This window comes from Artibeus jamaicensis, unplaced genomic scaffold, assembly GCF_021234435.1.
Source record: "Artibeus jamaicensis isolate MK-2021 breed Jamaican fruit bat unplaced genomic scaffold, CSHL_Jam_final contig_456, whole genome shotgun sequence".
NCBI classification, from domain to species: domain Eukaryota; kingdom Metazoa; phylum Chordata; class Mammalia; order Chiroptera; family Phyllostomidae; genus Artibeus; species Artibeus jamaicensis.
Window position 1 is genome coordinate 6334011 of NW_026521839.1, and position 15930 is coordinate 6349940.

Sequence of the window (15930 nt, forward strand, 5' to 3'; positions counted from 1 at the left end):
AAGTCCTTAGCATGGCCTCATACTTAGTAAGGCTCTACCAAGTTTCTGGCCTCCACCCCTGCTTGCCTGGTACATCCTTTTCTTGCCTGCCATACCGGCCTTTGCATTACTACACTCTGCTACCCCAGGGACTTGATGGATACTGTTCTCTCCTCCTGGAACCCTTTCCCACTCACCTGGCCCTCCCCTCTTCACTAAGTGCCTCCTAATAATCTTCCTAGGTTCCAGCTCAAAAATCGCTTCCCCACAGAAGACTTCCCTTTACCCCTAGACTGGGTTAAATCTCCTTGTAAAATACTCTCATTCCTTTCTTTCTTAGCACCTGTCATAACTATAATGCTATTTATTTGAATAATGACTTAGTTTGAGATTTAAGTGTTTGATTATTGTCTGTATCCCCTACTAGTCTAAGTTCCCGTCTAATTTTATTCAAGCTGAATCCTGAAGGGAATGATACGCCATCTTTCAGGACTTCCTCTGGAAGTGTAGCCCAAATTGAAACTCCTCCCATCAAAAGGTGGGATGTGTTCACTCTCCTGGAAGCTGGACTCTGTGGCTCCTTAAGCAATGGAATACAGCAGAAATGACACTATGCTGCTTTTGAGGCCCAGGCTTCAAGAAACTGTCACCTTCCATTTCCTGTCAGTTTTGATACTTTCTCTTGAACCCTGTCACCAAGCCTGTGGAGAGGAACAAGACCGTTGGTCCTCAGCCTCAGATGCGCTCCCAGCTGACAACACCAATTTGCTAGTTATGTGAGTGAGCTACCTTGGGAGTGGAACTTCTAGCCTCCCTCCCTCCCTCAACAACCATACCAGCTGATACTACATGGAGCAGAGATGAGCTTTCACTACTGAACTCTGCCCAAATTGAAAATTCCTGAGTAAACTGATTTTTTTTAAGGAACAAATTTTGGGTGATGTGTTATACAGCAATAGAAAACCAGATCAATCATGATGATAACCCTGTGAAGAAAGCCCCTCTCTCTCGGGCAGGATCACAGAGCCAATTGTGATGCCTTGTCATCCTGCCCCACTGAGCCCTGATTGGCCAGGAGCTCATGTTTGTTGACCTAGAAAGTGGGAGTTTGTGGTAGTCCCCAACCAAGCTGACCACCCCCATCACTATGCTGGTATCCAGCATTCTCTCTTGCTCATTACTGTCCATCCCCAGGGAACCGGCTGCTGGAGCCTACTGTGTTCCAGGGTTTTCCTCTAAGTGTACAAGTTAGTCTGTTCCAGCTGGTGGAGGTAAATGGTGAGTGGCAAGAGATATCTAGCAGCCCCTCGTGAAAAATCCTACAGAGGGGACACAGATCAAGGGAAGATTCGGGGATCACTGCAGAGGAATGTGCAGCTTTGTCCAGGGTGATTCAGATGAACATTCACATTTGATAGACAAAGTTCCAAAAAAGCTCTGTGCTGAGGCACACAACCTGTATAACTGCATCCTCTCGGCCCACGTTGTCCAAAACAGTAGCCAGTAGCCACATAAGGCTATTTATTTATTTATTAAATATTTTATTTACTTATTTTTAGAGAGAGGTAAAGGAAGGGAGAAAGAGGGACAGAAAAATCGATGTGCTGGAGAAACACTGATCGGTTGCCTCTTGCACACCCCCAATCGGAGACCTGGCCTGCAACCCAGGCATGTGCCCTGACCAGGAATCAAACCTGCGACCTTTCAGTTTTCAGGACAAGTCCCAACTCTCTGAGCCACACCAGTCAGGGCCACATAAGGCTATTTTAATGTAAATTTTAGAGTTTTTAAAAATTAAAAAAGCAACTCTTCAGTCACAGGAGCCATGCATGTTTCAAGGGCTGGATAGCCCATATTAGCTAGTGTCTGCTCTACTGGATAGTGCAGAAGTCACAGAAGTCCCAGTGAACTGTATACTCTGGGCCCTTTTAGACTGGCTGACAGAAATAGCCTTGCTCTCAAGGACATGAGAATAGACACAAGCAACAAGGGACACACAGGACACACAGGAATGACCATGTCTGTCAGGGCACAAAATCTAGCTAAAAAACAGACCCCTCGGGGGACCTGGGGAGCAGCCTGAGGGGCTTACCTACACTTTCAGCTTCCCTCCTGGACAATGATAACATTTTTTGCAAACTCCTTAATATAGTCATTTCCTGCTTCCATATCTTCAGTATCCATTATGTTCAACAAAAATGCAGCACAACATCATGGTTAAGAACGTGGACTCTAGTGTGGCTCAGCTGGCTGGGCAAAAGGTCGTCGGGTCTGTCCCCTGTGAGGGCACATGGCTAGGTTGCAGGTTCATCCCTGATCAGGACATGTACAAGATGCAGCCGATCATGTTTTTCTCTCACACTGATGTTTCTCTCCCTCTCTTTCTCCCTCCCTTCCCCCTCTCTAAAAATAAATAAAAAAATAAAAGAATATAGAATCTAGAATCAAACTGCCCAGCTGAAAACTGTTCCAAGACTCAGTCTATAGCTTGGGTGACTTTGGGCGAATTATTCACCCTAGAGAACCTGAATTTCCTCATCTGTAAAATTCGGACATTAGAAACTACTTCCCAAGGTTATTTTGAATAGCCAGTGAAATAAGACTAATGTGGCATAATTGTACCATGAAATAGTGAATACTCGATCAATATTAGCTCTGATATTCCCCAAGCTTGATCTTAACTGGGTTTCAAAACAAATGGGTATAGGGATTTGAAGATGTATGATTACTTTACCCTTCCCTACCCGTTTTAGAAGTCTCCTTCATGCTCCACTTCAGTTCTCATCTCTTCAGACTCTTCTTCAGCACCCTCCTCAGTACCCTGATATGGTCGCACTTGGCTCCATTGTGGCTGCAAAGAGCGTGGTACCAGAGTACCACAGTACCAGGACTCATCTTGGATGAGACCACTCTCCTTTTCTATTCTTGAGCCTCGCCTTCATTGCTTAGGCTAGGGCCTCCTAAGAACTGCATACGTTGTAGGAGGAAGAGAGAACACAGGAGGCTGGAGTCTCATACTCCGGGGTATATTTAGAGATTAGGGTGGGAGAGAGGCGTATGAAGAAGCTAAAGATGCAGGTGTTACTTTAAATGGCTCTTCACAGTCTTGCAGTTTCTGGGAGAAGGCTGAGGGCAGATGTGTTGCCAACTGTTCACTGGCCCATAAAGGAAATGTCAATATTAGCCCGTCCCCGCCTGCTCCCCAGGACTGCGTGAGAAACACAAGATAAGACAGATCGCCAAATTCTCTATAAACTTAAATTCCTAAGGGTTTTAAATTCCCCGGGTGACTCCTTTAAGAGGCGGGTCCCACCCGGCTAACAGATAAAGTCCCCGCCCCCGGTTGCCAGGGTGCTCTGTGGCGTCTCATCTTCATTGGTGGGCGACGTGGTGAGTAACTCAGCCGCAGCCATTTCCAACGGGCTGGCGGGGGCAAAAGATGGCGACGCCCGCCGGGTGGTCGCAGGGGGGATCAGGGTCGGTGTGTCTCGCCTTCGATCAACTGCGGGACGTGATTGAATCTCAGGAAGAACTGATCCATCAGCTGAGGAACGTGGTACGCAGCCGGAAGAGCTGAGGGAGAGGCCACCTATGTGGTGGGGTCGAGGCCAGACCCTGTCTGGAAGCAAGGGGCGTGCTGGGAGGCCACTGCCAATAGCGTCACCAGGAGGCGGGGCCTAGATGTGTTAGGAATTGTGGGGGTGGAGCCAAAAGGGGAAGAATTTCAGGAACATTTTACAAGGGAATTTTAATCTAAATCAAGTTGTTCTCTACTCTCTTTGCCTGTTTGTGCAGGGCCCGGTAGCTATGTCCCCATCTATTCGCTGAGCCTCCTTTTCCCCATTTCTAGTTGGAGTCGACTTCACTTACTTCCCAAGGCCCACTGGTTCAGGCATCCTTCCCATTAGGGACATCCTCTCTCCAGTGTCTAATGAAGTGCCTGCCACGCTGAGTGCAGTGAGCACAGGTTTGAACCTTGCACATGAGAATTTAAGGGCTTTGGCTTCTGACCCCTTTATGTCCCTTTGCTTTTGCTTTCTCAGTCAAACCCTAATTTATGGGAGCAAAGCATTGGAGCCATAGACAGGCATGGTAAAATCCTGGCCAGGTGGAGGTCATGGTTTTTTTGTTTTTGTTTTCTATCTTGATAAGAAGGCAGGAGGTAACTCCATCTTATAAATGAGATAATTTACCTCTTTTTCTCATTCTGATGGCTGTATATGCAGCCCTAACAATTGCATTACCTTCAATTACCCAGCTCTTCCTCTTGGCATCTTTAAGAGGCAGGCTCCATCCCTGGCCTTTTTCTCACAGTCTTCTAGACACTTTCCTCTTCCACCCCTGTTCTTCTGACCCACCCCTACATAGAAGTCAGATGTCAGGTCTGATTTGATGTCCCCTTCTCCTGAAGCAGTTATGACCCTTTCCCAGGGTCAGGACCCTCCTCTGAACACCACTTTGTGCTTCTTCATCATAGTACACACCATGTTACAAGTTCTGGCCGTGGGCTATCTCCGCTATAAGACTGGTTGCTCCTTGAGGTTAGGACCTAGAGCTGAGCCTCAGTGAATCTTGTGGAACTGAATTCTCCCTTCCCAGGGCCCCAACCTCATCCTACATCCCATGAGCATTATCCCATTATCCATCCTTGCTCCTGGTCCCTGAGGACACCCTAGTCCCAGGCCCTTCCTGAGCCAGTGTCTATTGCAGATGGTTCTCCAGGATGAAAATTTTGTCAGTAAAGAAGAGTTCCAGGCACTGGAAAAGAAGCTGGTGGTGAGTAATGGCTTCTGCAGGCTCCTAATCTTCCCCCATGTCCCAGGATCTCTGTGGCTGAGCAGAGTCATTGAGTATAGACCTCTGAGAGCCTCCAACCCCAGTAATGAGGACAGAATCTTTCTGTGCCCTGGCTTCTGTGTGGCCCTGTGAGTAAGGGGGCTGGTGAGGGAGCCTAGGAGATCCAAGGTGATTGGGGTAATGAGGTTACTGGTGCTGCCCCTGCAGGAAGAGAAAGCTGCTCATGCCAAGACCAAGGTCCTCCTGACTAAGGAAGAGGAGAAGTTGCAGTTTGCCCTCGGAGAGGTGGAAGTGCTGTCTAAACAGCTGGAGAAAGAGAAGCTGGCCTTTGAAAAGGCGTAAGTGGGCCTTGATGGGGGGAAGGTTAGGGGTCCCATCAGCCTGTCAGCCTTCCCACCCTTTCTTATGTTTTCCACCCAGGCTCTCCACTGTAAAGAGCAGAGCCCTGCAGGAGTCCAGCAAGAAGGACCAGCTCATCACCAAGTGCAATGGTAGGCGGGAGGCCCGTGCTCCTTCCCACGCTTACATACACGGGCTCATCCCTAACTGCTCCATGCCCATGTCCAGGGCAGGGTTTCATCCCAACTTCTGTTCCCGGCTGAGGATACAGGCAGGCCCAGGTGGGCCACAGCTTCGCAAAGGCCTTCAGGGACCAGGCAGGCCACGGAAATGAGGAGAGCAGTTGGTGTACAATATTCTTCATGGCCATAAAGGAACGGGCTTGCTTCCATTTTTCTTGAAACATACAGCCTTTCTTAGTCCACCTTTTGTCTTCCCCCTTTTGATGGATGTTAGAACTAGTATACTTTATTCATAACTCTGTTAAAAGAGAAACGACAGAGCAAGCACAGTGCTAGTTGGGAGTTAATCCCTAGTCTCTGGGTGGGGATAGGAGGGCAGAGTGGGGACTGTGGTGAGGTGGAGAGCCAAGCCCTCAAGGGCCCAGCTGCTCTGCTACGGAAACGGGGGTCCAGTGCTGTCAGAGCTTTAAAGATTTTATTATTTATTTAGGTGGGGGGTTTTTTTGACGGGAAGAGAGGGAGAAAAAGGAAAAGAAACATCAATGTATAGTTGCCTCTCACACACCCCCTAGTGGGGACCTGGCCCACAACCCAGACATGTGTCCTGACTGGGAATTGAACCAGGAACCCTTTGGTTCACAGGCCAGCACTCAGTCCACTGAGACTCAACAGCTGGGGCCTGTCAGAGCTTTAAAAAGGAAACCAGTTTTATTTTTTTAAGATTTTATTTATTTATCTTTAGAGGGGAAGGGAAGGAGAGAGAGAGAGAAATATCAATGTATGGTTGCCTCTCGTGTGTCCCCCACCGGGAACTGGCCTGCAACCCAGGCATGTGCCCTGACTGGGAATCAAACCGCAGTTGTTTGGTTCACAGGCCTGCACTCAATCCAATGAGCTACACCAGTCAGGGATTTTTTTTTTTTTTTTAAAGAAACCAGTTTTAATGGAAGGTTTGCTGACTTTTTAGTGGTGGCAACTGATTTAGAAATTTTATTTTATTTTATTTTTTAAGAATGAAGGCAGAGTTTTATTTATTTATTTTTAGGGAGAGGGGAGGGAGGGACAGGGAAACATCAGTGTGTGGTTGTCTCTCACATGCCCGCTACTGGGGACCTGGCCTGCAACCTAGGCCTGTGCCCTGACCGAACCTATGCCCCTTTGCTTCACAGTCTAGTGCTCAATCTACTCAGCCATATCAGCCAGGGTGATTTAAAAATTCTAAAATATTGTATAGGCCAAGTAAAGTATGCCTGTGGGCCGTTAGTGTTCGACTCTGCTCCACGCAGATGCATGTAGCCGCTTAGCTTGGCTGGTGCTGTGAGTTGCAGGGCACTTTCAATCAGCTACCCACTTTCATTTTCCAAGAGTGCTAAACTCCCTTATTTTTTATTTTATAACTATTTTACGAAGTAGATATGAATTCAATATACAACATCTGCTTCATTCACTGCAGCAGATTTTGAATAGGCCAGAGCCCAGAGCTTAAGCCCAAAAGAGATTCAGGGTCTCTCTTGGTGGGCCCCACCTGGAGCTCTGGGCACCCTCTACCTTCCAATCCAGCCTTCTCTCTCCCTCGGTGAGTATTCTCACTGGTAAGTTGCCAGCAGGCTGCCATCTTGATCTGGCCAGGCGGCCTGACAGGCCTCATGGTTTGATCAAGGGCTCCCATTAGGGCCTCCTAGGGCCCAGCAGGCAGTCACTGCCTTCATACCCAAGGACACTAGTCCCAGTCCTTTCCCTTTCTCTGGACACCCCCCACCCTCACTTCCCTAAAAGAAACCTAGGGTCCTTCCCTCAAAGTGCTAGGAAAAGACATCCTTCCTTTAGGGCATTTCCTAGAGATCAGCCGAGGCCATGGGGCTCTTCATCTGAAGGTGTGTGTAAGTCACAGGGACGGAGCCTGGCTGCCTCCTCCCAGAACGTCCTGGATCCCTCCAGTGGGACACTAGCCCTCACCAGTGGTGACCTGAACCGCCCGCCCCCTGGCCTCCTCCTGGCCTGTGCCTCCCCACTGCCTCTTCCCGGTTTCGGTTTGATTTTACGTACACAGTTCCTGAATCTTTTCAAAGGGCATTTCTAACTATTCCTTCACTTGGTGCCATTTATTTTACTTATCTCATTTACTTTAAAAGATTCATACAAATTTCTGATGCTTTTTCTCAAGAGAACTTCACAGGCAGTGAGTCTAGATTAGCTGCATGACCTGGGAAGGAGTGTTGGTTGTCGCGGGCCCCTGAGCTCACATCTTCCTTCCCCTCCTTCACCTGTGTGTCCTCTTTTCTGTGCTGTGCCTTAACTTTTTACCAGACCATCTCTTCTGAAACCTTGAATGCTTCAGCGTTTCTGCATTTTCAGAGCTTCTGTTTCAGGTACTGTTTGTCTAATGTTTAAAGGCAGTGGGATTTTCTTCCTGTGAGGATCAGAATTTTCCAGGGCTTCCTAAGAGATAGTTCTGTAAATGAAGCACCCCCACAGGTTCCTACAGCCTCATTGGATTCTGGCCCAAGTCACAAAAACCATCCTGGCATCTAATGAGCACTTAATTAGCAGGCGAGTTTTGCAACCATTAATCTCCCTGGGTCCCCCCAGCCCTCAGGGGCCGCCTCTACCCTCGACTGTAGAAATGGATGACATTGGTCTGAAAAGGAGGCAACTTGCCCAAAGTGGTAATACTGTCCCACCAACATTCATTGAAACATCACTTTGTTCTGTCCTCTGATTGACTCCTGAACCTTAACATTCCTTTTGGGAGCTGTTGCCTCAAGGGCAGGGACGCTGCCCAGGGCTGGACACACCTGGCTGGCCCTCAGTAGGTCTGGTTGGATTGAGGTGATCAAAATAGGTAATGTTTCTAAGTCCGAAACCCCCAGGGGACATCCTGTTTGTTCATTCCACAAATTTATTGTGCACCTATTATGTGCCAGAAACTATGTTAGGGCTAGAGTTAAAACCGTGAATAAAAAAATCCTTGTCCTTACATCCTAGGGGAGAAGGTAAATGAGTAAAATATATGGTATGTTAGATATAAATGTTACAAAGGAAAATAAATCAGGGAAAGGAGATAGGAAGTATTGGGAAGGGTTATAATTTTACACTAGGGAGAGTCTCACTAAAGAGGCGACATGTGCAAAGATCTGCAGATCAGGTCAGGAGCTATTCATCCTTCTGCCTTTGGTCAGGGCTGCCACTTCTCTCCAAGGGCCTTTGCCTGCCCTCATGTGAGTCACCTGGTCCAGAATAGAGTTGTGAAGTCACAGACACATTTATCATACTTTGTGTCCCCATCACCCCATCAAGACCCTATGAACTCATTCTTACTAAAGTATTAGCTGCTACTCATGGAGAACTTCTGGGTGGCAGGAGCCAAGCTCTGAAAAGACCCACGATGGAATGCCTTGTCTTAGGAAGGGGCCCGTGGGATGGAACCACCTCCTCCCTGCCTCTCTCCCCCACAGAAATTGAGTCTCACATTATAAAGCAAGAAGATATACTTAATGGCAAAGAGAATGAGATTAAGGAATTGCAGCAAGTTATCAGCCAACAGAAACAGATCTTCAGGTGAGGGGTCATGGACAGGCTGGGGGTTGTTGATGGATATGAGAGCCAGACCTCTGGCTCCTACCATGGGCTGTCCCCAGCCCACGCCCAGCTGGCTCCTTGCAGGAATCACATGTCTGACTTCCGGATCCAGAAGCAGCAGGAGAACTACATGGCCCAGGTGCTGGACCAGAAGCATAAGAAAGCCTTGGGGACACGACAGGCATGGAGCCACCAGCATCCCAGGGAAAAATAAAAATGGTCGTCAGCTTTCTGTTTGTAACCTGATCTCTGCCTTCTCTGCTGTGGAGATCCCCATCCTGAGCCTTGCTATCCTGTGGGGATCCCCTCAAGACTTACCAGAGGCCTGGCCCCCAGGGAAGGGGCAGGTTAAGAGACAGAAGACACTCCTTCCTCCCTGCCTGCCTGCCTCCTGGGCCTTGGTGACTTAAGTGAGAATTAAGTTATCAGGACTGGGTGGGGGACAGGCCTCTCGGAGCACCACCTGCCAGGGGGTCCATGGGATTATGGGGTTGCAGTCTAGGGGAGGGCTACTTTGTTGTCCAGTGGGCACTGTCCTTTCTTACTCGGTATTTAATCCCTGCCTATATAAACAGCCGTGTGTGAAGGAGAGAGAGGGAGAGAGAGCCCTGACCAGAGACCTCAAAGACAGTGGGTTCTCAGGCCACAATCAATTTGGGAAATCATGACAACAAAAATGTCATATTGTGAATTACATGTGCACCTTCTTAACCCTTCCCCCAAACAAAATCATGAGTCTTCACAAACGGGAGGAGGGAAGAGGAGAATGCCATGTCTCTTTTTAGGTGAGGAAACGGTCTGTGAAGGGGCATGACAGGCTTCATCCCCTCGGAAGTCATCACTTAATGGCTAGGTGATCACAGAGACTCATCCTGGTGGGGCACCCACTGGGGGGGGGGGCGGAGTGAGATTTGTCAAGTCTAGCTCTTCCCAGGTCAGTGTGAAAGCAGGTGCAGAAGAGGGGCCAGTGTTCTTGCTGCAGGGCCAGCTGAGACCCGAGTCATGCAGGACCTAGAAGTCAGAAGTATTAGAGCAGATAGTGCCCATTGTCATTGCCCCAGAACACTTAGAGATGGTGGCTGCTTACCCCCCAGTGCCTGCCCCCAGGGCCAGTGCTGAAGGGGGGGGGGGTGAATGAGGGCCTTGTGAGTGTCTAGGGGAGCACAGAGCTATTCCTGCCTCAGTGGGACTTTCCATGGCAACTCAAAATGTACCTAAGAGAGCCCACATCAGCATCCAGGACTTGTTCTGGTTGCCAAGGCAGCCTGTACAAGACCTGTCCACTCCAGCTCCCTCCAATAAGTTCCCACTAAAGGCAATGGGGCCTAGCCAGGGACAGCAACTTCCTGGGGTCCTGAGCACAACTTCTGGAGTGGGGTGTGGGCGGTAAGGGGAGTCCTTCAAGCCGTGTTCCTCTGTCAAAGGTTGTGGCGTGACTGGTCAAGGAAAGTGGGTGCACTCTTAGGAGCTCCAACTGGGATGAGATGACAGACCAGGGAGCAGGGGTGTCCTGCTGTGATGGAAAGGTACTGAGGGCTGAAGGGAAGACGAAATTGCTGGCAAGACCCGAGTTGCCTGGCCTGAAAGTGTGGATTCCTGGCTCACCCACTGATCCACAGGCCACAGCGCTTGACCTCAGGTGGGTCTCCCCAACGGCCCCAATTTCCTCCCCTCCCCTTCCTGTCCGCCAAAACCTGGAGCGCCACCCTGGTGCTCCAAGCTGCGCCGGAGGAGAAGGGGCTTGGGAGGGTAAGGCCCAGGGTCCGGGTCTCCTGCCGGCGATACCGCTGGGTCGCGAGCGGGCGCGGCCGCTTTAAGGCGCGGTGACCCCCTGGCATCCGCGGGCGGGGCGGGGACAGCGCGGGCGTCCGCGGCAGCAGCGGAGGCGAGTGCGAGGGAGGTAGTGAGCGGCGTCCGGCCCCACCATGCTGATCGCGCTCGCCCCGCCAGCCCTGCCGGGGCTCACAGGTCAACTGCCCTCGGCCCCCGCGCGGCGCCAGGACTCCTCCGGTTCGTCAGGCTCCTACCACACGGCTCCGGGTTCTCCAGAGCCCCCGGACATTGGGCCAGACGCGGAGGGCCGGGCGAATTGGCCCGGGGTGGCCCCTGCGCTGGGGGCGGGGGCGCAGCCTCGCCTGTCCGTCAGCGCCCAGAATAGCCTCCAGCAGCTCCGGCCCGGCTCGGGTTTCCCGCGAGACCGGGGCTCGGGCCCGCGGCCGCCCCAGCCCCAGCTGCGCATGCTGCCGTCGGGGGAAATGGAAGTCATCTTCGGCGCGGGGGCCCTGTTCGGTCCCTCTGACTCGGCGGATGGCGAGGTGCGACAGATCACGGCGCGGGCTTTCCGCAGCCTCTCTCCGCCCGGGCCCGCGTCTCCGGCCCCCGCCGCACCACAGCCCCAGCCCGCGCTCCCCGACGGTGGCTCCCGCTGGGCTACCTACGTGGAGCTGCGGCCCCGCGGGCCGGGTCTCGCCACCCCTGCGCAGTTCGAATGTGTGGAGGTGGCGCTGGAGGAGCCTGCGGCGCCCGCCAGGCCCCGGACGGTGCCCAAGCGTCAGATCGAGTTGCGCCCCCGTCCTCGGAGTCCCCAGCGGGAGGCCAGCGCGCCGCGCCCCCGACTGCTCCTGCGCACCGGCTCCCTGGACGAGTCCCTGGGCCGCCTGCAGGCCGCCGCGGGCATCGTGCAGGCGGCGCTGGCCAGAAAACTGAGCCCCGCGGCTCCTGCCCCAGGCAGCGCCACCTTCGGGCCCCCGGATCGACCAGAGCCCGAGACTCGGAAAACAGACAGCAGTCCCCGAATGGTCCAGGAGGATGGCAGGTCTCGGCCACCCCGCGTGCAATACAATTCAGTCCCTGCTAGGGCCCCACGGCCGTGGCCCAGCCTCCGTGAACGCGCGATTCGGCGCGACAAGCCCGTGCCAGGGACCGAGCCACTGGGTCCTGTTAGTTCCAGCATCTTCTTGCAGTCAGCGGAGAAGACCCAGGAGACGCAGAACCAGGAGCCCAAGACTAGGTTCCCAGTAGAGACTCCTGATCGAACCATTCTGAGGCCACAGAGTCCGCCTTTCGAATCCAGGGACCGCTGGGAAGTTCCAAGTAAGGCTGTGAGGCCGAGGAGCCCGTCCTCGCTGGGGCAGGCTCCAAATGGAGCCGTGCGGGGTCCTCACTGCCCGGCCCCGCAGAACCTGTCCCCGTGGGACCGGGCTGTTCGGAAGGTGAGTAGCCCGTCCTTCCCCGAGGCACACTCCGCATGGGAAAATCAGGATCCCACTGTCGAGGAAACTGTCAGCAGAAAAAGTTCTTCCCCTCTGACCCTTTCTCCGTGGAATCCGGGTGTTGCCAGGGCAAGAAGCCCATCCCCTGAGGCCCCTTCGCAGTGGGCGGCTCCACACCCCGACATCGGAGCTACAGTAGAGAGGAGTAGGAGCCCATCCCCGCCGGCCTTGATCTCAGGGGAGGCTCCAGATCGTCCTGTTGGGACGTGGAACCCATCGCCCCAAGAGACGTGGGATCCCACAGTGCAGAGTTCATCGGTAGTCTCTACGCGAGAAGCCGTGAACGGCGTGGTCCAGGGGGAGCGAGCGCCGCCTGCGCCATCCTCACCCAGGACTCCAGAGCTAACAGAGGCTCCGAGTCCCTCCACGCGGGAGATGCCGGATCTTGCCTCCCGGGGCAGTCGGCGGTCGCCAGACGTGGCTGCACCCGACCCGCCCTTCAGTCGCCTCGTGGGCACCGTGGATTCGGACGCGCGCCCGGAAGCCTTGGGCCCTGGAGAAGCGGCTCCGGAACGCCCGCGTGTGGCTATTCCACGGCCCCGCGACGTGCGCAAGATGGTGAAAACCACATACGCGCCGAGCTTCCCGGCGGGAATCCCAGGCTCAGGACTGCCTGGGCCTCCCGCGGATTCCCGCCAGGAAGAAGGCGGCGCATCCAAGACGCAAGAGCTCCAGGTGCCCGGGACCCCCGCCCCGGCTCACTACACTTCTGTTTATCTCAAGGACTTTCTGCCGGTGGTATCGCACCCCTACGAGTCCCCAGAGCCACCCCCCAACGCCGCCCCCCGGGACGTTTCTCAGCCCAACGGGGTCCTGCGGCGGAGGGCAGAGAACAGCACCGCGAAACCCTTTGCGCGCACTGAGATCCGCCTGCCCGGTGCCCTGGCATTGGGCCGCCGGCCAGAGGAAACCAGGGCAGTCCTGGCGCGCTGTCCTGGAGGGGGAAACCGGGCTACGGAGGCCCAGCGCCTTGTCCCGGATGGCGAGGGTACGACCGGCCCCCTAGGTGGAGCTCGGGCCTTACCCCAACAGTCGTCCATAGGGCCAGCAGGGGTCCGACGGTCTGGACCACCCGGCCCCAGCTCCCCTCAGGTGCACCCTAGCTCAAGCCCTGGGAGAGCACCCAAATTGGAGACTCCCCCTTCCGCCCCCGAACCTGCGACTGCGACCCAGGCGCCTGTGCAGCGGGAGCCCCAGGCATTGGCTGGCATGACGGCTCCGCCCCAGCCCCGCGCAGCCTCTGCGCCTCCGTTGGACCGGTCCCCTGACGGCCCCTCCCAGGGGTCTCGCAGGCCACCTGGGGCCGCGCGCACCGGCAAGGTCCTGGTGGATCCCGAGAGTGGCCGCTACTACTTCGTGGAGGCGCCGCGGCAGCCTCGGCTACGGCTGCTCTTTGACCCTGAGAGCGGGCAGTACGTGGAGGTGCTTCTGCCGCCCTCGCCCCCGGGGCTACCCCGACGCATCTACACCCCGCTAGCCCTAAACCCCAACCTCTACCCGCCCGCCTATGGGCCTATCCCTGGCCTCTCACTGCCGCCATCCCCGGGCCCGCCACCCTTCAGCGGCACCCAGCTACCCTGGGCGTCGGAGGCGGGGTCCCTGGACGGGATGTACTACCTGCCCGTGAGTGGGACCCCCAGCCCTGCACCCCCTATGTTCCTCTGCGCTCCTCCTACCAGCTTGGGTCCGGGTCCTGCCCAGGCCGGTAAGGGCTCCTTGTTCCCTGTATGAAGCCCCCAGGACCTGATCCGCACGGCGTTGAGGCCTGCTGATGGCCTTGAAAGGTTCAGGCATCTAGTCCCCTGCCCGTCTTCTGTCACCTTTTTTGCCCACCTCATCTAGTCCTCAGACCGGAAGTTACCTTCAGAGAATGTAACTGAGTCCCGGGAGCTGATGGAGCTGGAGTTCAGGAAGTGACTGCCTTCCTTCCACAACAGCACTGTGTACCCCTTTCCCAAGCATTCCCAGCGTGTGGTGTGTTGTGTGTGTGTGTGCAAGAAAGAGAGGAGTCTTGGGACCTGTTCCCAGGAGCCAGGCTGAGGGGGTGGTGGCCTTCCCTAGGAACAGCAGGAATTGGGAGCAGCAGGGGACAGGCTGCCCACAGAGGCGGTGCTTGTCTGTTCTTCCCTGAAGGCGGGCCCAGCTGAAGCGGAGCGGGCTATTGAGCAGCAGTGGGATGGAGGGAGAAGGACTCTGGCCATCTATCTGTTACGATTTGGAAGAGCATCTAAGCCTTGGCCTGGGAGGCAGTGAGGGGAAGTGGCTGGTGCAGCCAGGCCAGGCTGTGTGCGAGAAAGGGAGCTGTGGGGACAGCAGGTAGAGGTGGAGCAGGGAAATAATAGTGGAGGTGCTGTGGTGTACTTGGAGGCAAGTGGGAAAGTGGCCATAGTCCCTAGCTGGGGCCCCACCCTGTATTCCCACGTCAACCCTGGCTTCTGGCTTGGCTTCTCTAAACCCTCAGAGCTGAGCTGGCTCATCCTGGGGCCAGGGATGGAGACTTCAGCCATTCCCAGCCTGGGTAGGGAGCAGATGAAGTGAGTTGTCAGGAAGGACTTACAAGCAGGAAAATGGTTGAACTGTTGTTCCAGAGGAGCTTTCTGACCCCTCCGGGTGGAGCAGAGAGTGGGAAAGGGCTGACAGTAGAAGGGACGCTTCTGTGTGGGGCTGGCCAGAGAGACTTAGAGCCCTCAGCTGGTTCTACTTCCCCAGCACCAGTGTGACAACCATGCTGAGAGGTGCCGGCTCTGCAGGCTGCTCCCAGCGTAGTAAGGGACGGGCCCCAGAGCATGCGTTCCAGCTGCCCTGAGCTTCCAGGAGCCGCTGAGGGGGGCAGAGGAAGGTGCATGGAGTAAGTGGAAGGTGCTCTGTGTGGGGGTCTGTGTGTAGTTCTGAGCTTGAAGTGCCTGGGCCTTGCTGAGCAGGTATGTGAGACGATGAGTTTGGGGGAGAAAAGTGCCCATTACAAGCAGTATTTGGGGCAGAGAAGGATGCCTTCATTAAGTTTCATGCCCTTGGGAGACCAGGGGTCCTCGGAGTCCCTGCCCCCCTGCCTTGAACTGGAAACTGACTGGGAGAACTATGAGCCAGAAAAAGCTGGACATCTTTTCATGGCCGGAGATGCTGTTTCCATAATGTGGAGGGAGGGCCTTGGGCCTGTCACCTCATCCTGGTGAGCAATAAATCTCTGACCCAATGAGCTCTGATGGCTGGAACAACTGGTGTCAGGTGTCTGATTTCCTGCTGTGGCCCTTTAACACCCCCACGTGCCCTTTCCTGCCTGGGTGGAGGGGACACTAGGGCACAGGGAAGGAGATCGTGTGTGTCTTTAATACACTGGCATCCCTGCCTCAGTGAGTTTGCCTCCCAGGGAGGGACCCCTAACCTAGCAACCACACCTGTAGCATCGTTCCTCCTGATGGCTGAGTGGCCAGTGGGCTTTGGGGTCAATCAGGTCTGGACTCCAGTTTCAGCATGGCCCCTCTAGATGCGTGGCCTTGGATTTGTCACTCCTCTCCGAGCCTTCATGTCCCTGTGGTAGAATAAAGATTACAGTAACCGACCACCTCCTCCTGGAAGGTGGTGAGCACAGTGCCTGCCACATGGCCAGATCCCAGGACTTGGGAAGTATCAGCCCCATGTGTCTTACCCAGGCCCAGCTACTCTCCTTGCCCCACTGTCCCCTACCTGAGAAATGGAGCTCAGTTGGTTGGCACCGGTGTCCCGCTAGAGGAGGTACACATGGGGTGTCTCTGGGCGGAAGGGAGAAAATGGGAGGGGTGAGG

At 54.4% G+C, this 15930-nt stretch overlaps 2 protein-coding genes and 1 long non-coding RNA gene across 3 annotated transcripts; 2 read left to right on the forward strand and 1 right to left on the reverse strand.

The window, feature by feature from the left end:
- Positions 1–3369: 3369 nt before the first annotated feature.
- On the forward strand, positions 3370–9117 carry SPATA24 (spermatogenesis associated 24). Its single transcript, XM_037147663.2, has 6 exons — positions 3370–3535; positions 4690–4755; positions 4984–5114; positions 5197–5267; positions 8753–8855; positions 8961–9117. Exons 1-6 carry the CDS (start codon positions 3419–3421, stop codon positions 9088–9090), a joined length of 618 nt encoding a protein of 205 aa, XP_037003558.1. The 5' UTR covers positions 3370–3418; the 3' UTR covers positions 9091–9117.
- LOC119051065 (uncharacterized) lies at positions 9067–15930 on the reverse strand. Its single transcript, XR_005082862.2, has 3 exons — positions 15833–15930; positions 15544–15677; positions 9067–9887 (listed from the first exon to the last, which is right to left on the reverse strand). It is a non-coding gene; the product is annotated as an uncharacterized LOC119051065 (long non-coding RNA).
- PROB1 (proline rich basic protein 1) lies at positions 10759–15512 on the forward strand. Its single transcript, XM_037147662.2, has one exon. The coding sequence runs from the start codon at positions 10802–10804 to the stop codon at positions 13877–13879; it is 3078 nt and encodes a 1025-aa protein (XP_037003557.2). The 5' UTR covers positions 10759–10801; the 3' UTR covers positions 13880–15512.

Coding starts and splice junctions, on each gene's coding strand:
- SPATA24 (XM_037147663.2), top strand. CDS start 3,419: ATGGCGACGCCCGCCGGGTGGTCGCAGGGGGGATCAGGGTCGGTGTGT. Junction 5,268..8,752: donor GCTCATCACCAAGTGCAATG/GTAGGCGGGAGG, acceptor TCTCCCCCACAG/AAATTGAGTCTCACATTATA. Junction 8,856..8,960: donor CAACAGAAACAGATCTTCAG/GTGAGGGGTCAT, acceptor GGCTCCTTGCAG/GAATCACATGTCTGACTTCC.
- PROB1 (XM_037147662.2), top strand. CDS start 10,802: ATGCTGATCGCGCTCGCCCCGCCAGCCCTGCCGGGGCTCACAGGTCAA.